The sequence below is a fragment of the Lagopus muta genome, chromosome 4 (assembly GCF_023343835.1).
Source record: "Lagopus muta isolate bLagMut1 chromosome 4, bLagMut1 primary, whole genome shotgun sequence".
Taxonomy (NCBI): Eukaryota; Metazoa; Chordata; class Aves; order Galliformes; family Phasianidae; genus Lagopus; species Lagopus muta.
The window spans coordinates 63,361,190-63,387,692 of record NC_064436.1 but is presented as its reverse complement, the minus strand read 5'-3'; the positions used below and the strand labels follow the sequence as shown (position 1 = coordinate 63,387,692).

The window sequence follows — 26,503 nt, the reverse complement described above, 5'->3', positions numbered from 1 at the left end:
ATTCTTTCTGATGACTTCGGTTTTTTGGGAAGCAAAGCTTGAATAGAACTGGGAAGCAGAGTAGAACTGATAAATTTGTCAAGAGTGTTAACACTCCAGAAACACTGTTTGCAGGAAAATTAATGGTTTAGCTAGGAAGTAGAAATGCTTCTTTAACACGGGTCAGCTTGAGGAGAGTCATTTTCTTTCTAGTGTTTTTGTTGATACAACAGTCCTTTCTTTTTTTTTAAGCTTTGCAAGAAGCTGAAGCTCGATTTCGAGAAATAAAGCTACAGCGAGAAGCCAAAGAAACCCAAGAAAGTGAACGTAGACCTCCACCATACAAGCATATTAAGGTAAAGTGTGAGGACATGACACTGGGTACTCAGAGATCTAGGGAATCACTGGGGAGGAAAAGCTGAATAGATGGGGAGCAAAGGTTGTAATGTTGTGTTGGTAACTGAACTTTACCTTTAGAGTCACGTAATTAGGAAATTTCATTACTGTTGGAACGTCTATTATTGCAAAACCACTTATTAACAACTGTAATAATGCTTACCATAAATGCTAATGTTTTAAAGTGATGTTTGAACTATTTTAATGTATCATTCAGGTGAATAAACCTTGTGGTAAAGTGCAGATATATACTGCTGACATTTCTGAGATTCCCAAGTGCAACTGCAAACCCACAGATGAAAACCCTTGTGGCTTTGATTCTGAGTGCCTCAATCGGATGTTGATGTATGAATGTCATCCACAAGTTTGTCCAGCAGGAGAACGATGCCAAAACCAGTGCTTTACAAAACGTGAATACCCTGAGACAGAGATCATCAAAACAGATGGGAAAGGATGGGGTTTGGTTGCAAAGAGGGACATTAAAAAGGTATGAATCATTCTTGCCTAGCAAGAAATTGTTAACCTGTGGTGTTGTTTGTGGGTTTGGTATATACTTCACTAGTGATATTCGGTATCTTTCAGGGAGAGTTTGTGAATGAGTATGTTGGTGAGCTCATTGATGAAGAAGAATGTATGGCAAGAATCAAATATGCACATGAAAATGACATTACTCACTTCTATATGCTTACTATTGATAAGGTAGAGTATTTAAAAAATTATTCCCTGCTTTCAGTTGTAACTGTACTTTGATTTCTCTCCTCTTCCTTCTTTTGATCACCCTGGTGGGTCAGTCAGCTGTCTGTGATGCTCTGCTGTTTCAGATATTCGTAAGTTTGTATTTCTGTGCCTGCTTCCTCCCTTCTCAGTGTGTAATGTATCTATCTCATTGACTCAAAATAGGTAATGTAATATCACATATATTAAAATCCATACATTTTATGCTTTGATGCTTGAAATCAACTACAGCAGAACTATTTATCTGCCCAATCTCAAGAGGAAGTGTGAACTTTTGGGAAATACTGCAGTGGAAAGAATTACTGTTAACGATATTTTTACTACAGTTTCAGGTTAAAAAAACATAGATTGTGTGAAGTGTGGAACATAATTTTAAGGCTGCATCCTATTGGGCATTTGAACTTATGTTTTTAACTATCTACCCCTTCCTTTGCTTACACTAAAAAGAAGCTCATGGCTTTTGTAGCAACTTTTTCCTGCGTGTACCATTTTCATTAGTAGCCAGTTAGCACAGCACAAATTGATTCTGGCCAGTGCAGCAAATTAATTTAGCATCTGCAGTTTTCTCTGTAGCTCTCTGAGTGTTTTGTTCCTGAGAGGAAGAAATGGGAAACCAGTAGACCAGGGCAGACTTATTATAAACACGTGCTTTTTACATTGCTTTAGTCTCCAGACAGCTATTTAGGAGAAAAAAAAGTATCCCCAGGGAAAGAAGAGTTGGATGCCAATCCTGCATATTTTTGCAGTCCTAATCACTTTTTCCCCAAGACTGTGCTGCTCTGTATTTCTACTGCTACTGGTTTTTGTTAGCTCTGTAACCTAGGAGCTATCGCACAGGCATTGCCTAAGAAAGATGAAACCATGTTTGTCTTAATGCTCGAGTTTCTCACTTCTTTACTAAACTGGCATACATCATCAGCTTGTGAAGTAGGCTGATCTGGGGAGAGAAAGCTGGTAAGAAACTTTTAATCTCTGTAAGTAATCATTCAGGGACTTGGTGAATAACATAAAGCGTAGTACTTGTAAATGCATAACAGCTTTTTGAATGCAAAGCAAAAGGTAAACAAATTGAGTTTTGAGGCTTTTTGGAAGGACCACCAGAGTGCTCACAAGAACACATATCCTGCCACGTGGCTGAGATGGGTTCTGGGACAATGTGAGCTAGATCAAGAGTATTGCTTTGGGAGTGTCTCGTTTCAGTCCCCATGGGACACTACAGTTTTCAATACAACATGTAACATCGATTTACTTTGGCTTTTCTGGGTAGCCAAACCATGTCTGTTTTGAAAGTAAAAACATTCATTCTGTTGCTGATTTGATCTCCAGGACCGTATTATTGATGCTGGCCCCAAAGGGAACTATTCTCGTTTTATGAATCACAGCTGCCAACCAAATTGTGAAACTCTGAAATGGACGGTAAATGGAGATACTCGTGTTGGCCTGTTTGCTGTGTGTGATATTCCTGCAGGTATTCCACTTTATGTTGGCTTTATTTTAATTCTCTAAACTAAACATTTTATGTAGTTATATTAAATCATTTAACTGATTCAGTAAAAGTAATTTTGTAAAGAACTCAGCACATGGAAGAGATGCTTTTGGTCTTTTAATGTATTGCTTCTTAACAGTGAATCCTGCAGCTGCTTTTTATTGCTTACTTGTAAGGTTTCACCAAAGAGCTCTTATTATCCACGCACTCATTTTGTGTTGTCTGTCAAAAGACTAGAGCAGTTTTTGTTTTAGAGACCTTTCTGCATCTTTTCTTCAACTGAAGATAAACTTAAGTGTATCTTAAAAGGATGTTTGAAACTATGTGTATTCTGGTTTGTGTACACACACGTACACACATGTGTACGTATAGCAACAGATAAAGTTGCATTGCACATATCTGCAGCTATATATAGATGTATAGGTACGTGGCCTATGTGGTCAGTGCTTGTGATCGGTAAAAAAGGGAAAAAAAAACTTACCAGAATAGATCAGCAAGCAAGTACAAAACCAGAAGACAGATAATAAAACCTTTATTTGTTGTAATAATTTTGAAAGACTTCATTACCTCGTCCTTCGTAATAAAACAGTACATCTTATCTCACTCAGGGACAGAGCTGACTTTCAATTACAACCTTGACTGTCTGGGCAATGAAAAAACAGTCTGCAAATGTGGTGCCCCAAACTGCAGTGGATTTCTTGGGGACAGACCAAAGGCAAGTAATACGCCACAAGAATTTGACAATGTCTTGTCTAACTATTAGCCTTGTTTTTTTCCTTTTGAGGTATGTGTAGGCGAACCAGTTTTATGTTGTGGTAAAAGTTATTCACGTCAGGTCTTGAATGGGAAAGATGGCTAGGTACTGGCACTAACTGGAGTAGCCTTCACAGATCACAGAATCACAGAATCACCCGGGTTGGAAGGGACCCCAAGGATCATGTAGTTCCAACCCCCCTGCCTAGCAGGGCCACCAAACATACATATTCAGATCAGGTTGCCCAGGACCCCGTCCAACCTGGCCTTAAATACGTCCAAGGACAGGGCATCCACAACCTCCCTGGGCAGCCCGTTCCAGGGCCTAACCACTCTCCTAGTAAAGAACTTCCCCCTAACATCCAACCTAAATCTTCCCTCCTTCAACTTAAAACCATTTCCCCTAGTCCTGCTGTTGTCAGCCCTTTTGAAGAGTTTACTCCCCTCCTGGGTGTAGGTTCCCTTCAGGTATTGATAGGCTGCAATGAGGTCACCCCGCAGCCTTCTCTTCTCCCGGCTGAACAAGCCCAACTCCCTCAGCCTGTCCTCATAGGGGAGGTGCTCCAGCCCCCTGATCATCTTAGTCGCCCTCCTCTGGACCCTTTCCAAAATCTCTATGTCTTTCTTGTACTGAGGGCTCCACACCTGGACACAGTACTCCAGATGGGGCCTCACAAGAGCCGAGTAGAGAGGGACAATCACCTCCCTGTCCCTGCTGGCCACCCCTCTCCTGATGGAGCCCAGGATCCCATTTGCCTTTCTAGCCTTCAGTTGGTCCCAGTCCCCTTGGAGGTATGTAGGAGCTAGACACTAGAAGAAACTGACCAAAGGCACTCAAGTGCTGCACTAGACTGAATTCAGGGTGAGATGGTAGCACGAAACTGAATGTTATTGAGTAAATCCTATCCTGCCCTGGCTACAGCCAGTGAAGTTATTCTGACTTCTCAGCTCGTAATGGTCTGTTTAAAATTGAGAATGTGTGCTAAGTTCATTAAAGATCTTCCAATTGAAGTTTAACGAAATAAAAAAAATGGGAGTTTAGAAAAGTAAACGTAATGGGGGGGGAAATAGATTTAAAATTGTGTCACAATTCATGTGTGATTTAGGTCACATTAATTTAAAACCTGTCATCCAGACCTGGCAAAGGAGTGCAAGGGCAGGCACAAGCATGTTCCCAAGTGAAAAAAAAATTCTCAGCTGTCAATATAAAAACCTTGTTGTTCACACTGCTCAGCATCAGGTGCTTCAGAGGGTGGGCTTAACATCTCCAGAATTTGCATTGCTGTTTTTCCTTAAGGGAGAGGCTTAAGCAGGGTTTCATGTAGGCTTGTGATCAGTTTATGCAGACAGCCATGAAGAAATGAAATATTGCAGTTCCATTCAGCAGGACTCTCTGCGTTGGTGGATAGAATAGTATAAAATGTAAGCAGAAAATGTCAGATTAAAATAAGGGTATGGTTTGGTGTATTCTTACTAGCACTTTGGACACAGCTGTAGTTCCTGAAATTCTTCTGTCTGTTCTTTAAAGAAGAGAAGTGGATGCTGGTCTGCACCAAGTTAAATTTTTGCCTGTATGCATTGTCTACCAGAAATGCCAACAGTTTTGCTTATTTGTGTAAAATTTTTCTTTTGCAAAACTGACATTTACAGATTTGCAACTTAATCTTTTAGAATTCTTCCACTAATGCCTCAGAAGAAAAAGGCAAAAAGACCAAAAAGAGAACACGGAGGCGTAGAATGAAAAATGAAGGGAAGAAAGAATCTGAAGATGATTGTTTTCGTTGTGGTGATGGAGGCCAGCTGGTGTTGTGTGACAGGAAATCTTGTACTAAAGCCTATCATCTCTCCTGTCTTGGTTTAGTGAAACGTCCTTTTGGTGAGTCACCTTGCCTAACTTGACTAAATAACTCATTTATTGCACAGAAACCTCACAATTATCTCTTTGAAATCATTTTTGTATAGTGAGAACTGCACAGTGTATAGAATCATAGAATCGCCAAGGTTGGAAAAGACCTCCAAGATCAACCAGTTCAACTGTCCACCTATCACCAATATTTCCCACAAAACCATGTCCCTCGGTACAACATCTAAATGCTTCTTGAACTCCTCCAGAGACGGTGACTCTATCACCTCCCTGGGCAGCCCATTCCAGCACTTGACCGCTCTCGGACTATTTCCTGATACCCAACCTGAATCTCTCCTCCCTCTAATCCTATTGCTAGTTACATGGGAGAAGGGGCCAACTCCCATCTCACCACAACCTCCTTTCAAGTAGTTGTAGAGAGTGATGAAGTCACCCCTGATCCTCAGCCCTGATCCTCCTCTTCTCCTCACTGAACAATCCCAGCTCCTTCAGCCACTCCTCATAAGACTTGTGCTCCAGACCCCTCACAGCTCCATTGCCCTTCTCTGGACACGCTCCAGGGTCTCAACGTCTTTCTTGTAGGCCCAAATGTGTTTCTTGGGCCCAAAACTGAACACAATACTCAAGCTGTGGCCTCACCAGAGCTGAGTAAATGGGGACAATCACTTCCCTGCTCCTACTGTGGAGCAACACAGTGGCAACACTATTTCTGATACAAGCCAAGATGCCATTGGCCTTCTTGAGTATTCTGCCAGCCTGCAATTTCTGTGAAATGCTACCAAATAAAACCTGAATAATTTCTTCTACTTGAATTCACTGCTGTATTTAAATGAAAGGATGTCAAGTCTGCTACTTAATAATGTCAGATGAGCTTCAGAAGTATGATGTAGCATTTTGATTTTTGAGATTGGCCGTAGTCTCATCTCGTTTTCTGAAGGACGTTGTATGTTGTTCAGATGTTAAAAGGCAAAACTCTTTAAAAGACAATGACATTTTTTACTCCCTACTAATTTGTTCTTTGTTTCTGATCATAGGGAAGTGGGAGTGTCCTTGGCACCACTGTGATGTTTGTGGCAAACCTTCTGTTTCATTCTGCCACTTCTGCCCAAATTCTTTTTGCAAGGAACACCAAGATGGGACAGTTCTAAATTCTACATTGAATGGACAGTTATGCTGCTCTGAACATGTTCTCGGGGTGGATTCTGTTGAAACTCAGAAGACTGAGAAACCCCGCAAAAAACTGAACAAGTTGAAGCCTAAGAGGAAGGAGAGGAGCAGATGGATGAGAGCCGAATGCAAATAGTCATGGACTGCAGTTACTACTGCCAACACTATCTTGTAGATAAGTTGTGAATATTACCAGGGAAGGACACAATTTTACATATATTCTGTAAAGGTTACGGGGGGGAGGAGAGGGGGGGGGATTTTTTGTTTTGTTTTATTTTGTTTTTGTTTTGTTTTATAAATCCACTGAGCCAACCACAGCAGTCTTCTGCTGCTTCTGCACTGATAACGAACTACATAGTTCAGAAAATTTCAGGACAAACCAAACTTATTACTCAGCATTACAGTTACACTTGAATTGTTACGAATGTATAAGGTTCCCTCCAATCTTCTTTCAGGTTGGAGGTAGGTTAATATCAAAGCAAGTAGGCATAAACATAGATTTTGAGATAGTATTTGTCAATCAACAGATGTTTAAAATAGTATATCCTTGAAAGAAGATATTAGCTCTTGAGTCCTTTTAAGTGAGACATGGCTTGGTCTGTGGTCCCAATGAGATTTACTTGCCTTGTGTGTTTTTGAGCAAGTGCTTGGATGCCATTCATGACCCAGGTGCATATCTGGCAATAACCACACACAGAACAATTTGTTGTGCTCTTATGAAATAACTCTCCAACGATTCTTAACCCGTATTTTTCAGTATCTTCCCACTGAGATTTATGGTACGTGGTGGGAAAGGCACTCCCTGTACCAGAGATGGGAAATCTTGCACTGTAAGAGACCTTTTTCTATACTATTTTTTCCTGTATTTCATTCCAGCAGAATAGAATTGATTTGATCTTGCAGAGCTGTACAGGACTGGATTTAAAGTCTTGCAATCTAGGCCCACTGCCCTAGGATTTTTTTGTTTTGTTTTAGTAAGAATAAATAATACCAAGCCTACTGTTTGGAGACAAAATGTTTCTTTTCTCAATGCCAAACAATGCAGAGGCAGACATTTCTTTGGAATTCTGGGATTCCAGGCATTGCAACTTTGTGGCAATGCAAAAAAATGCCCAACGAGGAACAAAAAAGAAAACCATGGATGAGACAATGGAACAGAAGGTGAAGCTTGACTAGCTGCCCAAGTGCTAAATCTAATTTATCCAAACAACTAAGTAACAGTGAAGGCAATTTTTGAAAAAAAAAAAAGCATACGAGGAACAGTTTTAACATGAAGTTTAGCCTGACTCCATTCCTTTTTGTACAGTTTATGTAGAACTGGCTACTTGACTTGGCAGGCAGCTCAAAATCATTCTTGGGTTTTTTTAGGAGCTGTGCTCTTGACTAGCTGATGACCAGTGTGTTGTGTCAGCAAAGCTGCTTTGAGTTCTTTGCTCCCATGGGGTTTTCCTCTTGCAGTGAGATAAAAACACAAGATTTAGTTTTAATGGAAATAATACTAGAACTAGGAAAAAATGGTAGAGAAAAATGTCTTCACCTGTTTCTTCCCAGTGCGTGTCATTGGTGTGTGACTGATTAGGCAGTGTTTTGACTTGTGCCATGTTATCCAGCCTATGTAAACAGAATGTGTGCCTTCATTGAAGAATTTGTGCATGTTCTAGCTTAGTTTCCCTTTGGTAGTGCAGAAACTCTGTGTAGCCATTTTGAAATTGAAGCCTTGCTATATCATAAAATGTAAGTTTCTTTCCAAACGTTTTTTCTTCAGAATTTGATTACAGATTTAGATTTTGGAATTACTGAAATCCCCACTTGTTCCCAACACTTGAAACTTTGGTGTTATTAGGAGTTATTAACTGAAACAGATTTTAAATGTAGCCTTGTCCTTGTCCTGAACTCCTCGATTTCTATTTTGTAAGCAAACAGATGTGTTTTTTTCTTTTAACCCATTCCATAAACACTGTTGGAAAGTGTTGGGTTTTTTTCCCCAAAATAATTATATAATAATAATTATGGATAAAACAGCTCAGTTCAAAATGGGGGGAAAATGTTTCATGTTTGTGTCTTTAAACTGGTACGCCAAGCCTTGCACTCAAGGAAACAATGAAGATTTCTTAGTTGAGTTGGAGGGAAATTTACCCTCTTCTATAGATATTTGTTATACCAGGACTGAAGCATAGGCCTGTGCCTAAAATGAAAACCAAAAAAATGTGTTATGTACATTTCTATCGCGTCTTCAGGAAAGTGAGATCAGGTAGTAAAATAGAAAGATTATCCTCATCACTTTGAGACAAAATGAAGGAACTTTATGTCATTGGGACCATTATTTGTTTGAATTCTGTACCATGTAAGGAAGACTTTATAAGAATACCTTTAAATAAGTTATTATAAAATCTTACCTTTACATTCCACTGTTTTTATAATTTGTTAAATCTGTAGTTGTTTCATTGTTTTTTCTCTTCGTACATAGACTCCGGCACCCTGGAACAGTTACTCCCAATGTCCTAATAGGCAGATTCCCCCTCCTAGAAGCCACCAGCTCCAATAGTTACTGATGTCACTGCTGCAGAAACACCATCGGTTATCAGATCGGTCGTGGAGCCTACAGCCCCCTGCCCTCCTCCTAGGTGGGGCCACAAACACATTTAGTAAGGCAGGATGCAGGACAGCCACCCCTTTTGTATCTGTCTGTGGGTAAATAAAGACTTCAGTGTTCAAAGAAATTCCTCTCAGAGCTCTTTTCGTGACATAAATTGACACAAACCGACCTTAGCAAGTGGCTTTTGACTTTCTGCTTCCTTCTACCTCTTCTCTGCTCTTTGCTACTAAGCTGCTTGGTCAATGCTGCTTGCATCACAGAGGAAAAGGCTGCAAACTAGAAGTTTGCTCTTAAACTGACAGGGAATCGTTTCTTTTGCTGATTATATGCTTTGGAGATTGATCCTTAAAAGAAGTGTGGACCCTGTGCTTCCTTATACATGTACTGACCTCATGAGCTTCACCTCAGTCATCAGAACTGACCTGGTAGAAGTTTTGCTTCCAATTCAGAAAAAGTGGCTTTTAATGAAGACTTCTCTGCCTTACTCTGTGGCACTGGGAAGAGACTGAAGTATTGTTTTAAAAAGACAACAAAATAAGTTTTTTCCAAATTCCTTCTCCCACTGTTCAAATACAAGGGAAAACAACCTTGGAAAAATTGAGCTTTCTCATGATGCAACTCAATACTTCTTAGCATCAACAACTTAAAGATTTTCTGTTATAAATTCAACAAAATAGCATCTAAGCATGGCATGTTATGTGACATTAAATTATGCACTTAGCATCTTGCCCATAGCAGTAGAAGTATGTATTTCCTTTTCCAGCAAACTCATCAAAGCTGGAACATGATAGGTAAATTCAGAATGTACTGTTCCTTTATCACGTGAGCAAGCCTAGAAACCATTTTCAGTTGAATATGTTAGAAGAATTTGCTTACAATCTAGGAATAATCAAATTAAAATGTCTGTTTTGTTCCATAGCTTTGTGTTTACAGTCAGTTTTTAGAGGCTTTTCTATTTGAATTTTCTTTGAAAAGCAAAATACCTTGAAAGATTAATGCAATTTTTCCACAGCGTTGAATCACATTCCATGTCTGTTTGAGAAACTTCCGTGTCTTATTAAATATTAAAACTCATTCCTAGTTACTTAAGAAGTTGCTATTTTTTTTAACAGATCTATATAGCTATTTTTGCAGATTTTTATATTTTTTTTCTTAATTTATTTTTTAGTCAAACGCGCGCTGTTTGAGCATGGTTTGGAAGTGAAAGAACTGGATGTTTTCATAGTGAAAACTTGCACTCTGCGATTTCCTAAGAGACTTGCTGGAAATAATACTTAGGGCTCACGTAGAGGTGATAATGATTGTATTTTGGCTTGTTTTCATAGTGTTGCTTACCATAAAAAATGACATTTTTTGCGGTCAGTTTCTCCTGTTACAGTGCTGTTTTCTGTTAGTCAGAATTTCACAGACTTCAAGTATTTTGAGCTGCAATCTTGCAGTCCTGCAAGCTCCATTCAGCTGTCACTGCTGTTGTTCCTGTTTGGTCAGGTTTTAATTCAACCACATTTTTCTTTCCCAGCCAGGTTTTAGGTCAACGCCAGTTTCCTTCATGGGTGGAATCTCTGTGCCTGACTGCAGCTGTGCTTCTTTAAGAGCAAATCAGAAATATGCTTTGGCACTGTTGGCTTAGTGTTCTGAAATAACCTGGTGCTGTGTTATCAGGACTCCATCCTTTTGCTGCTCCTGCAGAAAGCCCTGACTGTGCACTGAGAAACTTAGTGCCTGCGTGCTATGGACAGCATCAGAGAGCCCAGCAGAAGGGCCATGCACACTCTGTCCCCCAGCTCTCAGGACTGAAGAACAGGAGAGGGTGTTGGGCATCACTTCCTGCAGCCACAAGGAGAGGGTCCTGTCCTGTCCCCAGGTGGTCGCTGCTGCAAAGAACCCATTTCTTCTTAGAACAGGGGATTCTGAGAGCCAGCGCATTTCAAGCAAGTAGCTGGGAGTGAGGAGAAGGTGGGAAGAAAAGAACAAAGCATGCGGACGGGAGGTAACCAGCTTTCAGTGGGAAAATGGAGACTTGAGGGCAGAAAGGGTCTTGGGATGGGACTGAGCTTGGTGTGTTGATGCTGCTGCTGATGCAGGTGGTGGGGTTACCAGCTGCATTATTGCTTACCACAGAGGATAACACACCTCTCTTCCTGTCCATTTACTCATCTAACAGATCTGAAACAGATCACAGAACTGCTTTTTTCAGCTGTTGTTTATTTCCTTTTTCTTGAAAAGCACAATAACCTCCCCAGGGATGAGAAGAATGAGCAGTGGAGGGCAGCAGCCACTTAACCCCTACCAGCTGGGTTCCTTCAGCTGGCTGCTGCTGCTTTAGCTCAGGGAAAGGACTCCATGAGAAGTAACACCTGCTTCCACCTCCATGCACACTCGCTTGAAAGCACAGCTCTCATAATAGTAAGTACTATTTTTACCAGGGCTCTCAGAGCTGATGAGGCACAGCGCTGTGGAAGTGTCACCGCTGGATGATCTGAGCAGGGCTTTGCAGCCAGCCTGGTATGTGAATGAATTTCACTGGAGAAGCAGGAGGAAGGTGTTGCTTCTGTAGCTCTGTGGAGTAATATGAAGCACTGCGTTAGAGACCGCAGCAGGAAACGGAAGGGACACATTTGTCCAGGAATCAACCATAAGTTCAGCTGCACATGTTTTCCCACAGTTGAGAGGAAGGGGAAAGTTTGGGATTCCTTTTTTTCATTTGACCCTCAATTTCAAGTATAGATAAAGTTTTGAGAATGGCAAATAAATAAGTAAATGTGCATATTCCTTAAAGGAAGAATATTTGTGTTAGTTCCTGCTCGGGTAGAAACAGTTGTGTTGTGGGAATCCCAGTATCTGCAGCAGCTGCTCTTTGCTCTAGCTGACTGCTGACATTTCTTAAGGAAAGGAAAAAAAATACTTATTGTGAGCGGAGCTAGGAATTAAAGGGGAAGCTTCTGCTGTTCAGTCCATTTCATGTAGAACAGCATCTAGCTAGGTTGGTTAGCACAAAAAGTCACAGCTGAAAAATGATTTGCATTTCATTTCTCAGTAGTTATTTTAGCTATACAGGAATGGGTTGGTGGTGTCAAACATTTTTCACATATGCACACACGTGCATTACCATACAGAAAAGGGAGCACAGTGCTTGCAGGTAGCATTTCCCCCACTACCAGCCAGCATACACCGGCTCTCTGTGCTCCATCACTCCATACGTTGTGTGCCGCTCTGATCCTCGCGGTAGCAACAGGGACTTCAAAGACTTTGTGCTAGATTCTTGCCTTCTTCTCAGAATTAGTACAAAGATTATAAGAATTGCACCTGTAAGGAATGTAAACAGTGATAGCTAACATTCAAAGAGGAAGGTAAAGCATCAAGTGTTTGTTCTAGTGCTTTCTGACTGCTGTATTATCTCCTGGTTGATCTAGAAGGGATTTTTTACAATAAGGGTGGTGAGGCATTGGCACAGGATGTCCAGAAGTGGTGGGTGCCACATCCCTGGAGGCACCCGAGGTCAGGCTGGACAGCACCCGATGGAGCTGTATGCGTCCCTTTCATTGCAGGGGAGTTGGACCAGACGACCTTTCAAGGTCCCTTCCAACACAATTCTACGATTCTAAACAAAGTGCTTTCTTCTCCTTTGGCTTGAGCACAGAGAACACTAACTGGCTAACTGTAACAACTCAGCTTTGGCATTTCAGATTTACCCTGAAAGATGTGGAGAACAGCAGTGGGTTTTAACGAAGTAACTCAGTCACTTGCTTTTCTGCTCCTGCTTGCGCTCTGTTCCACGGAACTCTCATTTCCCACCTGGCATCTTATCCATGCAGACTCACTGCACTTGTCCCGCCACGCTGAAAGGCTGTGCTGAAAAATGCTTTTGCTCTGTATGGTGCTTATAATGAAGCTCAAGAAGTAACTGACCTAGATCAACTCTGAGTCTAGACTGGGATCAGGACTGTCAGAAAAAATTTCTTTTAGGCTGTGCATAGACATGGAAATAATTGCAAAATATCAAGTACTGTGACATTTCTGTTTGTCTGTTTCTGGCAGAAGCATAATCAGGGAAAATTGATCTAAACAGAAGAGCGTGAATCTGTCACTGTGATGCAATATGTCCAGACAAATGCATCCAAATTTGGATTGCATGAACAGACAACCTCACAGCAAACAATTAAGCTGTTACCCAGCCATGAAATGCTGGCTGGCTCCTGTGTGGGCTGCTTCTTTTGCCCCTCTTCTTAGCAAACGTTGCCACCCAGGTCTTCACTGAGGAACATTGTTCTGTGGCTCAGACTTGTTTATCAGAAACGCTGATTAACTGGCCATTGTTCTGCATGGATGACCCCTTCATGTGCTTCATTTAAAACTACTTTTTCTAATTACTACTTGCTTTAGCTGGCATCTTTTGGACTGTGGCCTGACACAGCAGAACCTGGGCACCTGAGGTGGAGGAGCTTCTGCATGATCCCTGGTTTGGGACTACATCTCCGGACATCCCCAGGGACGGGGCCCTGTCTGGTCCCTGTGGCAGCGCTCCAGCGCCTGTCCAGCACAGCAGTGCATTTAGTCCTTATTTATGTCTGTGGGGTCCTCAGGTGCTAAGACAGGACTTTGATAAGAACTACTCATGCTGCTTTGTTGTTGGAGAAGCTTTGCTCCCTGTTTGCTGTGAGGATTAAGATCTGATTGATCTCCCCTCTGCCTTCTAACAGCAGTGAGCTGGACTGGAGGATGAGCGTTTGGGGGCACAAAACTATTGAGCTTACAACAGAAACTCGTGGGCATGTGGCTTTCATGCCTTAGAATACTAGGAGAAGATGAAAGCCTCCTGTCAGCAGACCTGTCTGCACAAGTGACACTGAACATTGCAGTTCTTTTTATGTGCCTGTGCAATGATTGCTCTCAGCTTGAACACTGCTATTCCAGCTTGCTCTTCTGCTCTTTTTACAATCCCTAACAGTAAGAGCTGCTCTTTGTATCATAACCTCTGATCCAACTTCCCCCCAAACTCGGACCTAAGGCTACACAATTCCAATTTGGTGTTTTGGGATTAGTGCTCCTGGTGTTGCTTCCTTGCTGAAGACTCACCCACCTGCTGGCTTCCTGCCATATCCACTAATGAGCTAATTACTGCAGGTTGCAGGTGTCTCTATTTCCCATGCCCAGTGCCTGCTTCCCTGTCACCGCACAAATGGCTGATTTTGAGCTGGAAAAGTATTAACTGAGGGCAGGGGAAATGCTTTCAGGAAAGCTGAAGTCTCATATGTGGTGGGAAATTGTCCATTTTCTTTCTTCTGGGCAAAGATATGCTACTTTTGGAGCCTGTACACACAGCTGCTTCCCAAGGACGAACAACAACCAGATATTTATTATTACTAGCATAATGTCCCTATTTAATATTCACTGATATCCCCACCTGCAAACGTGAAAGTACTATCATTTGCACTGAAAGTAGTGCATAAAAATGATGAGCTGTGTGATGGAGGCACGTTTTAAAAGGCAATTTGTGCATTTAAACCACTTTTAGCCTGTTAACCGTATTATTGCAGCCTGACTCCTGTCTTCATATTATGACACTGTAGGTCACTGTGCCGTCAGGATGGGGAAGTCTTAAGGAAGAACAGGCATAAGGATAGCTTATGGCTCTGCAGCCCCTTGTGCTAGAAACAAGTAAGGGACGCCAGCTTTCTGCTCCCTTTTAAAGGGATGAGCAACCAAAAAGACTTACTAGAAATCCAAATTTAAGGCAACACAGTGTGCACTGTGCAGAGACATAAACAAAGAAGAGCAACGCTCACCTGCTGAGAAGAGTGCCAGGAGGACGATCACCAGTGGCGTCAGCTGGCAGGAGCTGCCCACCTTGTACAGGAAGACCTCCATGCAGAACTGGGGCGCGGTGCTGCCCATGGGGCAGAAGGCGTCAGGAGGGCACTTGATCGGATTCACATCTGGGCTCTAACCAAGAGGAAAGGTAAATTCCTCAGTGCCAAACAACGGAGGAGGTAGCAGGAGGGTAAGTGTTGCCTCAGTACTACGTATATAGCATGTGTGTAGCATGTTCCAGTGAGGCACTGGCACAGGTTACCCACACAAGTGGTGGAGCCCCATCCTTGGAGACACTCAAGGTCAGGCTGGATGGGGCTCCGAGCACCTGATGGAGCTGTAGGTGTTCCTGTTCACTGCAGAGGAGTTGGACGAGGTGGCCTTTATGGGTCCCTTCCAACTCAAACGATTCTATGACACCTTCCTGAGTTTGGGCATGCTGTGAAACCCGCTTTACAAAGTACCCACTGCCTTGCTGTCTCAGAATAGATATTAGAAATGACAGACTGAGGCAGAGGTAGGACTAGCAGCCAGCCACCTGAAGACCTACAATATCCAAGGACCAATAAATGAACCTGCTGTCATTGAATTCAGGTCTTGTTGTGTTTTAAACACTTCTGTACCTCATTAATGGATATCTCATCCCCTAACCATGCCCTGATGCCAAGGGTGGAACAAAGCCAGCCTCCTGGTGCTCTAATTGCAACCCCACTGCTCTACAAGGGCTGTCTGTATTTAAGAAAAGGAAACAAGCTAAGCTAAAATTGGCCTTAATTAAAAGTGTATTAACTGTATTCGTTAATCCCAGCTGCCAAAGCAGCCAGAACAGACTCACAGGGCAGTAGTGGTTCTCTGGACACAGGTCACAGCTCTCCTGGCCCCGCTGTGGTTGGTATTCCCCTGGCTCGCAGGGCTTGCAGGCGTCATCACCCAGACCTTTGAACGTACCTAAATAGCAAAAGAGCACATTAGCATCTGGGGCTGGACCCAGGGCCTTTGCAATTGCATATGGATGAGTGTGCTTTCAAAGCCACAGGGAGAAAATGCATGAAATACTTCATGTGCATGACAAAAACTGAGCCAGAACTTTGGCAGTAGCTGGGTGGCAAAGGGGCAGGAGGGAAAGAACAAAACTATAGGGAAGGAACCTGACCAACGACCTTATTTCAAATCTGAAAACAGAGTGGGAGTATGGTGGGAGCTGGGTTAGTGCTGAGCTGGCAGCTTTAAAGCAGAGGGAAGTTGGGAGCCAGAGCTCAGCAGAGTTTCATCCCCTCTAATTCTAGGTTCAAGCACCTTTCCCAGCTGTTTGGAGCTTGCTGAGAGCAGTGCAACTAAGCTTTGTGAGAATGACAGGTCAAGGAAGTCTCAAAGACATTAATGCTGGTTTGCATAAAATACATCTGGCTGCACTGCTGCAGTGCAGCACAGCAGTACTCCTACTGGAGGAGGGCTTGGCACAACATGTCCTGCCACACTGGGACAGCCACCAGCACTTTTCCATTGCTTAGGCAGCAATGGTTTGCTCAGCTGCTGTCAGCTGGGCCACTCGTGGTGGTAGGGAGCAACATTGTCTAGGTTAAAAGGACCAAATTTTGGGAAGAAATCCCTCCGTTCTGGTGCTGAGGTCACACACTATCATCACTCTAAACCATGCAGTGCACTGAGGTTGCTCAGTGCCCACGATCACAACCTGTCACGACCCACCTGCCCGGCACAGCGTACACCCCTCAGCAGCCTCATGTGGAGCCTCGTGCCCAGCAGGACAGGCCAGACACAGCGTGCAGCTGGTGGTGCTGGGAGGGAGAACAGTGAGACAGCACCATGAGCCCAGCACTGAGACAGCCCAACCCTACACAACCCGCCAGCTGCTTCTTTATGCACACACAGCCTAAGGCTGAACGCTCCGTCTACCATCTTTTACCATGTTGTAGGCATTTGTGGTGTCTATCTGCAGTGCAGTTTCTCCCATATGTCTAATTAGGGTTGGGAATGTGATGGCATTTCTATCCTTTCCTTGGTCTCTTATTTGCATGAAACTTGTAGGAACGCGATCCCCCAGCCAGGGCCGTTCCCCAGCACACTTGACTGGAACTGCTCAGTAGATGCTGAGAAGAGCAACAGCCATACGGCTGTGAAAGCCACAGAACTGCTTCGATAGCAATTAAACTGCACTTTGGCTGCAAAGTTCACCTCTCCCAGGTGCCCCCTTCCTCCACCATGGGACAGCTGAGTAAAAGTGCCTCTGTGTCCACCAGCCCCCAGCCTAGCTGAGGTGGGGGTTGGGATAGGACTGACCCCAAAGCACACAAGCCAGCAGTTGTCCTTCACTTTGCTGCAGCACTGCTGGCAGAATCCTCCTCCTTTTGTAGAATCTCATCCAAATCTCAGCACCACCAACCCTAAAGCCTGCAGAGCCCTCTGGCAACTGCTGGTGCTCAGTGGCTGCTACCAGATGTGCCACCCCACCCCAGCTAAGGTCACATGAGGATTTCTTACTTGCAGAACGATCCAGGCAGGCAAGGCAGACAAAAAGCTGCATTTTGCTGTGAGCTAAAATAACCTGGAGGAAAAAGGAGAAGGTTCTCAGGATCTTTCCTTTGCCATCCCTGTCCCCATGCTGTTAGTTGTTCCTGCTCTGCAGGCAAACAAATGGGCTCACACCCCCCGCAGTGTGGGCAGGAGGCATAAAAACATGTGCCATGAGCTACAGCTGAGCAGGAGGGAAGCAAAACCCCCTCCCTCACCTTGCAAGAGAAAAGCAGCTTATTAACTTTCATAATTGCATGATCTAGAGGCCGTGCTCATAGACTTCTCTGTGACCTAATGTAAAAATCCACTGAGTTAAGGCAGTGAGGTGCCACACACTGTCACCCATGACAGCCTCCAACTGCTGCTTATTTACGTTTTTCCTCCCAAACGTAGCAAATGATAGCCAAGATTTGGGTGTGAGACGAGCAGCTTTGTGCACAGATTTTCAAAGGACAACTTGTGCATGTGTAAAGAGCTCTTAATTGGCATCCAGAGTAGCTGTTGCATTGCATGTGCTATTTAGTATTGCCAATGGTATTAGCTTGCTGCAAACAGGAGCGTGACTGCATGTGAGACCTGTTCTTTCATTTTTAATAAGAACACCCATAACTGTGGGAAGAGATATGCTGTCCTATTTTTGGCCTGTACAGAATAACTTGTTTACTCATCAGTGCTTGTAAGTAACCCAGTGATTGCATCTGGCCATGGGTAAAAGCCTGTGCAGTGTGTGATGGGAGAGCACGGGGTTGCATACAAACAGCCCTACCTTTCTGGCACGCGCTGCAGGCTGTGGCCCCCGACTCGTTGGCATAGTGGCCAGGTGGGCAGGGTGAGCACACGGTGCTGCTGGTAGTGCTGGGGGAATCAAGCAGAGGTTAGCATGCTTTTATATTACTGAGGCTTCTCTGTGCTCAAGACAGCGGAGCACAGCTCTGTTTCACTAGCAAGTCTGGAAATAGGGAGCAGGCTGCCCAGAGGGATTGTGGAATCTCCTTCTCTGGAGACATTCAAGATCCTCCTGGACACTTTCCTGCTCATTCTAGTGTAGGAAACCTGATGTAGCAGAGGGTTGGGCTTGATGATCTCCAGAGTTCCCATCTGACCTCTACAGTTCCGTGGTTCTATGGAAAGGGAACTGAGCCACAGGCACTGCTGTGAGGGAGTCCTGACCTGAAATAGCAGGGACTGTGGGAATAGGGATGTGCCATGTCAGGCCTCTGGGAGGAGAGGGAGGACATCAAGGAAGGCTGTGGAGGAGGAAATCTGGTTCATTCATCACCAATGGAGCCAAATCCCCAACCACAAGCATGTGGGTTTAAAAATCTGTTAGCAGCCAGCCTTTAGAGGAAAACAAAGACATGCTCTTTATTCCTTTGGAAACCCCAGGGCTGAGCAAGATTTGTGGAGGGAAAAAATTAAGAAGACAACGGGAATAGAAGCAAACACTTAGCTTAAAACAAACCAACACAAGATTGCATCAGCCACAGAGCTGCTCGCAGCCAAGGGACTCTGGGTTCTCCAAATATCACAGAAATGTGAAGCACTGCTGATGGAGCCCTGGGCAGCTGCCATGGCTCCTCTCTGTTGCCTCTCTCCTCCTTCCAGCTGCCCCCAGCTCCATGTCACACTCTCCATTGTCCCAGCAGAAGCATTTCTGCAGTGCCTTGGGATAGATCCTGATTTGGTCATGGCTGGGTTTGATGGGGCCCTGGGCAGCCTGATCTGGTGGGGGGCAACCAGCCCATGGCACGGGGTTGCAAGTGGGTGGGCTGTGAGGCTCCCACCAACCTCAGCTATTCTATGATTTCATGATCTTTTCAAAGGTGTGGCACTGAAGCCTGGCCTGCAGGCCACCCGTGCCCCAAGGCACCAAGGTCACAATTTGGGTTAGACCAAGGCTGGCGCCCCTCCTGGTGCAGGGACAGGCTGACACCTCAGGGATTTGAGGCACCTGGAGGCTCCAAGAGCTGCCAAAATGGGGGAGCATTGTGAGAAAGAACACAACCACGTCCAGACCCAGCAGAGGCTGTCACCTACTTGGTGTAATGTCCCTTTGGACACGGCAGGCACTGCTGCTGTCCCCTCGCAGGCTGGTAGTGCCCCGCCGGGCAAGGAGCACAGGCACCAGGGTCCAAGCATGAGCCCTCTGTGCAGCACGAGCAGCTCCAGGTGTCTGAATAGAGACAGAGAGAGCAGGATCAGCACCGTGAGGCTTAACTTCAACCCCTCATCCACCCCCTTGGTTGGTCTACAGATCATTGCAATGGGCACAGGTGTTTGGATCCAGCTCCCCCAGCAAGACAGTTTTTGGGGGGTAGAAAATAACATTAATGCTAGTGATGCTGCTGTGTGCCATTAGATGGGAGAACAGCTGTAAGGCAATCTGTGATCCCAATTCTATCAACACAGACTTCTGGTAATTACCAAGACTGCTCTTTCTCTTCCAATTCGAGGAGAGAGGAGGGTTTTCCTTCTTCCCCACCACCACACAAAAGTTAAAATAAATGCACTCCTTTGATTTCTGATAAATTTACATCTGTGGGAAGCAGAAAACCCCAAAGCAGAGAATCTGCCTTAAGCAGAAACAGCCTTCCTTTGCACATAGGCAGTGCAGTATTCCCACCAGATGTGAGCTCTGGCAGTCTGTGCTCCACAAAACAAATCTGAGCTGCACAGAACAATTCTGTGAGACTTGCAGTGGTGGCTCACAGCAGATCCACGCCCCCTCTCCATGCAGAAACCAGTCCTTGGCACTGCAGGAGCAAAGCATGAGCAAGAGGAGAAGGTCTCGCTAGGGCACATCCTGTACACAGCGTGGTGAAAATTACCTCCTGTGCTCTGCAGAGTTACCCTAGAGCATCCACCACAAGCTGGTCTTCCTCCCTTGGTCACTCCCTTTGCCACCTAGCATAGGAAAGCTTGGGTGAGCCCTGGCTCTTACCACTGCTGGGAATGGTCCCTGGGGAGCAAGGAGTACATGCTGTCACATTCACTCTGCTGCAGTTTGAGGGCTCAGTGGTGCTGAGGGGCGGGACCACTGATAGGACACCAGGAGATGCAGTTGCATCTGGAGGGGTGGCCCAGGCACTGCTGGATGTGGCCATTAGTGCTGTGGGTGCATGAGGGGTGGTAGCAATCCCAGAGGTGAGCGCGGTGATGCGTGGGGTGGTGGGAAGAGCTGGAGTGGGAGGGTTTGTGCTTGAGATAGCAGATGGCACAATGGTAGGGGTGGTGAGGTTTGTCACTGTTCCAGCTGCAGATGGGGATGTGGGGGCCGCTGTGGCAATAGAAGACATTGGAGTTGGTGGAACAGGGACTTGGGTGGTAGCTGCACTCAGAAGTAGCGAGGTTGATGCAACAGGGGCCTGGATGGTGGCTGTCTGGCCTAAAGCAATACCTAAGAGAAAGAGAAAAAACTTAATGGTCAAGTTACTGTTCTTCCCTTAGTGAAGGCTTATCATTAGGTCTTAACTTTTGTGTCCTCATTTGGTGTCCAGAAATTGTCTTTGCTACGTTCCACTACAGAGCAACGCAGAAACACTGGCAGCATCTGAGCATCACAGAATCATAGAATCACCAAGATTGAAAAGACCTTCAAGATCATCCAATCCAACTGTCCACCTACTGCCAGTATTTCCCCACTAAACCATGTCCCTCAGTACCACACCTAAACATTTCGTGGACACCTCCAAGGATGGTGACTCCACCACCTACAGCCTGTTCCAGTGCCTGACTGTTCTTTAGAATAATTTTTTCCTAATGTCCAACCTGAATCTTCCTTAGCACAGCTTGAGGCCATTCCCTCCAGTCCTATTACTAGTTATGCCAACGGAGAAGAAGCGAAGCCTCACCTTGCCACAATCTCCTTCCAGGTAGTTGTAGAGAGTGATAAGGTCACCCTGAGCCTTCTCCAGGTTAAATCCCAGTACTCTCAGCTGCTCCTCATAAGGCCTGTGCTCCAGACCCCTCACAGCTTCACTGCCCTTCTCTGAACACACTCCAGGCCTTCACTGTTTTTCTTGCAGTGAGGGGCCCAAAACTGAACACAGAACTTGAAGTGCAGCCTCATCAGAACTGAGTACAGGGGGTGATCTCCTCCCTGCTTCTGCTGGCAACACCATTTCTGATACGAGCCAGGATGCCATTGGCTTTCTTGGCCACCTGGGCACAGTGCTGGCTCATGTTCAACTGACCGTCAATGAACACCCTCAGGTCCTTTCCATCCACACAGTCTTCCAGCCACCCTGCCCCAAGCGTGTAGCATTGCCTGGGGTTGTTGTGGCCAAACTGCAGGACCTGGCACTTGGTCTTGTCAAACTTCGAGCTTTGGCCTCAGCCCAGTGATCCACTCTGTCCAGTTCTCTCCAAAGGGCCTTCCTACCCCAGGCAGATCAGCATTTTCTCCCAACTTGATATCACCTGCTAACTTACTGAGGGTGCACGCAACCCTCAACCAGGTCACTGATAACAATACTGAACTGGACAGGCCCCAGTACCAACCTCTGGGGAACACCAACGTGATCAGTCCCCCGCTGGATTTAACTCCATTCAGCACCACTCCCTGGGCCCGGCCATCCAGACACTCTTTTACCCATCAAAGAGCGTGCCTGCCCAAGCCATGGGCTGCCACCTTCCCCAGGAGAACACTGTGGGAGTCAGTGTCTCACATGCAGCATCACCTGCACACGAGAGCCCTGTCAAGCACATGCATTAGAATCATAAAATCATTTAGGCTGGAAAAATACATTAAGCTGATCCCAGAGCTGAGAGGTCTGACTCTCCAAGATAAAGGGTTGTGAGAATTGCTTAAAACACTTGGTTTTGCTGGTGGTGCTCAGCTTACCCTGAGATCCCTCAATCTGATTTAAGATGCTTGTCAAGTAGCTGCCTGTTTCATCCCTTCTTGGTTAAAGGGATCAAGGAAGAAAAGTCATGGGTTTGGGATTTTTATTTAAGCTGCTCTGGATGCATCCAGTAACCCAAAGGGAAGCTGCCTGTGGGCAGACTAGCTTTGATTCCCAAATCCCTCCCCTGTAAGAGCAGGAGTTCTTCACAGCCAAGGAGCTGTAATCTTCAGAGAACTGCGGGGTGTTACTGCAGCACAGGGTGTTTTGCTGTGCAATGTAGTAGACTGAAATGGCATCTACTGATGAAAGTAATCTCAGAAGTACATGACCACAGGGAATGGATGTTTCTCAGTCTCAGGATGGAGGAAAAGCCTGTAAAGCTAAATGCAACAAGTAGCAAGTTCATATTGCATTGCTAGGTGAAACCCAAGCAAACAAAGCAAACCAAACCCAGCCCACTCCTGCCACCACAGCAGGCACACCACTTTGGATCAGGAATTCAGGGCAGGGATTTCCTCCACAGAATAACCTCCACTTCTGAAAACACCCAGCTTCATACGGCATCAACGGGCTGCTATGGCTGCTAAGTGCCTTTTTCCTCTCATGTGCCTTATTATGGTGAGCTACTAACACCTGTAAGCAATTCAGGGCACACATCTCTTCCATTCTTTTGGATAACACCTGTTACTGAAGTCAGAGGTTCGCAGTCCATGTCCAGCCCCCTCTCCTGGGGACAGCTGGAAAAAAAAACACCTAGTAGTTCTTAAAGTAAAAGATTTTCTGAATTGCCAATAGTATCAAGCATTACAATAAAGCATCAAAGTTAGCAGGAAATCAAACTCCTGGAGCTCATCATGTGAGAACTGTTAAATCAGTGTTACTTCAGGATTGACTTGGGCCCCACAAACACCATTCTCCCAATAACTTCGTGTTCCCACTCTTCCAGCCAGTGCAAGCCTCTGAGCTTGCCAGAATCCAGCAGCTGCTACAGGGAAACCAAAGGACTATTTCAAAGGGCTGCTTTAGGAGGGTAATGGAGACAGAAGAGCACAGCTGACACCCAACGGTGATGTTCAGATGAGGAACAATGGGAGCAGGATGATGATGTGGTGCTCAGAGACTGTCAGACAGGCACTGGGTGGCTGGGGATGCATGGGTCACTGCAAAGATCTTCCCAAAGCCACCTCCTTTGATTTCTTCTCCCTGGGCCTTTGATTTCTCACTCTTCGAACTACACGCACCCACACAATGCTGGACATCTCTGGTGTCAGGGCTCAGCACCACCCCAGCATAGGCAACAACATGCCAATGAAGTTGGCTGGTAACACCAGTTGCATTTCTATAGCAAAATCAGGACAGTGAATGAAAGAGTCCTTAGAAATCTGTGATCACATGGAAACAGACTGCTCGGAGGGCTCCCTGCTATGCGTATACTGACCGCTTTGTACTCAAGAGTGTAGAAAACTGAGTCTTTCTGTAACTCCTGGGACAGGCAGCAGATGAGCAACCAGCCGTCTGGGCCACTGCCACATCTTGCTGTTTTCTCCAAAAAGAGAAACACTGAATTTAACAGTGAGGGTTTTGTTTCACATTTGTTTGCCCAAGGTAAATATCTTAGAGACCAGGAGTCATCAGCACTCATCCTACACAGAAAGCACGGCTCCTGGCCACATTGCCTCAGCCATGCTTTGACCCAGCACCACAATGCACTGTTCCCCTTGTCCAACTCAGCAGCCTTAACTCAGTCTACTTTACAGTGAGTCAGACATGAGGATGTCATGGTAAGCAGCTTACTGAACCTTTGATGACAGACCTGAACCTTTGTAATGTACAGGACATGCAGCCCTGCTGACCTGTGAAGCACATGGCAGTGGCTGAGAACTGAAAAAAGGCCTGAGTAGCATGGCAGCTCCTTTGCTTCTCTTCCCCCACATCAGTCTGCTATCAGTTCTTGAAGCAACCAATACTTCAAGCAAAACAAAATATAACCAAGTCAATAATTGTCTGTGTAAAGAAGATCTTTGGTGAGTTCCACATGTGAATAAGCTGCTTCTGAATTTCCCCAAACTCCATGAAAGTTCCAGTCTACAGGTTGTACCTCATCACATGATTTGGCTGTACCAGACACACAGGTACACCAAGGCTCCCAGGTAAGTGAATCATTAAGGTTGGAAAAGACCTTTAAGACCATCTGGTCCGACCATCAGCCCATCCCCACTAACCATGTCCCTCAGTGCCAATCTCTGAGTTTCTTGAATGCTTCCAGGGACGGTGACTCCACCACCTCCTGGGCATTTTAAGATGAGAGGTTATGGCCTAAGAATTGTTCTGAGAAGTTTTCACAGCATGGGGACCTCAGGGTCCCTCTGGCCCTGCCCTACCCCAGCAGAGCCACCACCAGCAGGGTGCCCAGGCCCATGACCAGGCAGCTACTGAAATCCCCAAGCAGATCCCACAGCATCTCCGGCCCCTGTGCCAGCACTCCAGCACCGCGCAGCACAGTGCTGCCTGGTGGGCAGGGGGAAAGGAACTGAGGAGCTCTATTCCAGCTGGTGACCATGGGCCCTGCAAGTCCCCGACCCACTGAGTGCCTCAGGTCTGCAGAAGCAGGGACATCAGTACAGAAATATTCAGGCACTTTTACACATGCTCCTAGGATCACCCAGTTACCAGAACACCCCCAAGAAAGGGAATGTTTCTTCCTTTGGGTTTCAGATAAGGCCACAGCACTCAGTCTGCAGTGACTGAACTTACTCCCTTTTCTTTACAAAGCACCTGGTGGAGCTGTAGGTGTCCCTGTTCATCATAGGCACTTAGACTAGCTGGCCTTTAACTGTCCAACTCAAAGAGCTCTGTGATTCTGTGACTGCTAGGCTGCTCGTCCCACTTCCAGCACTGCACCCCTTTAAGGCACTGTTCCCAGCACTCCCCCCTGCCCACCCCACACTCTGAGGCCAGCGGTTTCACCAGCACACACCGTGTCCCCACACCCCGCACTCAGCCCCACAAAGCAAAGCGGCACTGGGAGGGCTCACCTGTCAGACACGCTGTGGTCAAGCTCCAGAGCAGAGGAGGGGGCCAGACGCTCATTTTCCCTGAGCACTAACAGCTCGCAGAGGGCCGGGGCAGCAGCTGATCTCCCTCACTGAGCTGCTTATCCCACACCGCTTCTGCGCTCAACGTCGTCACCTGACTGCGATCATGCGGCTGGGCCAGATCAGCCTCCCCCCAAAAGTGTTTGTGCACAGAGGGTGCAGCAGGTCTCAATGAGGCCTCCTCGAGGTGCAGTGCAAGCTAAGCCCGGAGCAAAAGAGCAAACATTGCTCGCTTCCCATGCAAAAACTCATGCAAGAGGAGCAAGGCGCTGAGGAAAGAGGAACAGGCAGAACTGGGCCGGGCTGCAGGCCAGGCCCCGTGATCTCCTCAGGGGGAAGGATTGCACTTCTAGATACCCAGGGCTTCCTGCAGCAAGAACTACTCAGGAAGAACTGCAGCTCAAAGCAGTTCCCATTTTAACTGAGGCAATCATCGCGTGGTTTGGGCTATAAGGGACCTTAAAGCTCACCACTCTGCTGTGGACTGGGTGCCCCTCACCAGATCAGGCTTCCCAGGCCTCACCACCCTCTGAGTGAAGAATTTCTTACTAACATTTAACCTCAATCTCCGCTCTTTAGGTTAAAGCCATTCTCCTTTGTCCTGTCACTATCAGTCAGTGTAAAAAGTCAGTCCCCCTCCTGCCTGTAAGCTCCCTTTGGGTACTGGAAGGCCTCAGTGAGATCTCCCTGCAGCCTTCTCTTCTCCATGCAAACAAGCCCAGCTCCCTCAACCTCTCCCCCTAGGAAGGGTGCTCCAGCCCTCTAAACACCTTTCACAGCACTCCTCTAGACATGCTCCAGCTGCTCTGCATTCTTCCTGCAATGGGTATGCAGACAAGCCCCACCACAACCCAAATCACAGCTCTGTTGAGCTCAGCCTGTTCTGAAAGCACTGAACTCCAGCTGGAGGTCTCCAGAATGGCAGAGAGGGAGATATGCATTACACACAGCACCCTGCCAGCATCACAGCCCTTCTCAAGCCCTTCCCAGTTGATGGACCTGAGCCACATATGAGCACCCTCAGCTGCCACCCTCCAAGCTGCGTCGGTTTCCCAGAGCAGAGCAGCTGAGGGGAGGCCTCATGGCAGCTGCAGCTCCTCACAGGGAGCTGGGGAGCATTGCTGAGCTCTGCTCTGTGTGACAGCAACAGGGCCCGAGGGAACGGCATGGAGCTGCGTCAGGGGAGGGGCAGCTCAGGATTAGGGAAAGGGTCTGCACCAAGGGTGGTGGGCATGGAATGGC

General features: G+C 45.9%; 2 protein-coding genes and 1 non-coding gene across 8 annotated transcripts in view; 2 read left to right on the top strand and 1 right to left on the bottom strand.

Annotated features, from left to right (window-relative positions):
• Positions 1-9,086, top strand: part of NSD2 (nuclear receptor binding SET domain protein 2) — a 105,874-nt gene extending 96,788 nt beyond the window's left edge. For 3 of the 4 annotated variants that reach the window (XM_048942828.1, XM_048942827.1, XM_048942829.1), the window contains exons 17-23: positions 232-335; positions 593-862; positions 958-1,074; positions 2,437-2,578; positions 3,205-3,311; positions 5,021-5,225; positions 6,248-9,086. In XM_048942828.1, the coding sequence (XP_048798785.1) occupies positions 232-335; positions 593-862; positions 958-1,074; positions 2,437-2,578; positions 3,205-3,311; positions 5,021-5,225; positions 6,248-6,516 (1,214 nt within the window). In that variant the 3' untranslated portion in view covers positions 6,517-9,086. The remainder of the gene's footprint in view (positions 1-231; positions 336-592; positions 863-957; positions 1,075-2,436; positions 2,579-3,204; positions 3,312-5,020; positions 5,226-6,247) is intronic. The other variant, XM_048942825.1, reaches the window with a different exon arrangement.
• LOC125692785 (small Cajal body-specific RNA 23) lies at positions 2,213-2,343 on the top strand. The gene has a single exon (XR_007376833.1). It is a non-coding gene; the product is annotated as a small Cajal body-specific RNA 23 (non-coding RNA).
• A 2,018-nt stretch (positions 9,087-11,104) lies between the features above and the next one.
• On the bottom strand, positions 11,105-25,636 carry LOC125692395 (signal peptide, CUB and EGF-like domain-containing protein 3). Of its 3 annotated transcripts, none has more exons than XM_048942839.1 (9): positions 25,202-25,632; positions 20,261-20,716; positions 19,357-19,492; positions 18,086-18,174; positions 17,287-17,350; positions 16,495-16,583; positions 15,623-15,735; positions 14,763-14,919; positions 11,153-11,535 (listed from the first exon to the last, which is right to left on the bottom strand). In XM_048942839.1, the coding sequence occupies exons 1-9, from the start codon at positions 25,254-25,256 to the stop codon at positions 11,441-11,443; spliced, it is 1,254 nt and encodes a 417-aa protein (XP_048798796.1). In that variant the 5' UTR covers positions 25,257-25,632; the 3' UTR covers positions 11,153-11,440. The 3 variants fall into 3 exon arrangements, with proteins under 3 accessions (XP_048798797.1, XP_048798796.1, XP_048798795.1); XM_048942838.1 differs by having other exon boundaries at positions 11,160-12,282; positions 25,202-25,629; XM_048942840.1 differs by lacking the exon at positions 20,261-20,716 and having other exon boundaries at positions 11,105-12,282; positions 25,202-25,636.
• Positions 25,637-26,503: the final 867 nt, after the last annotated feature.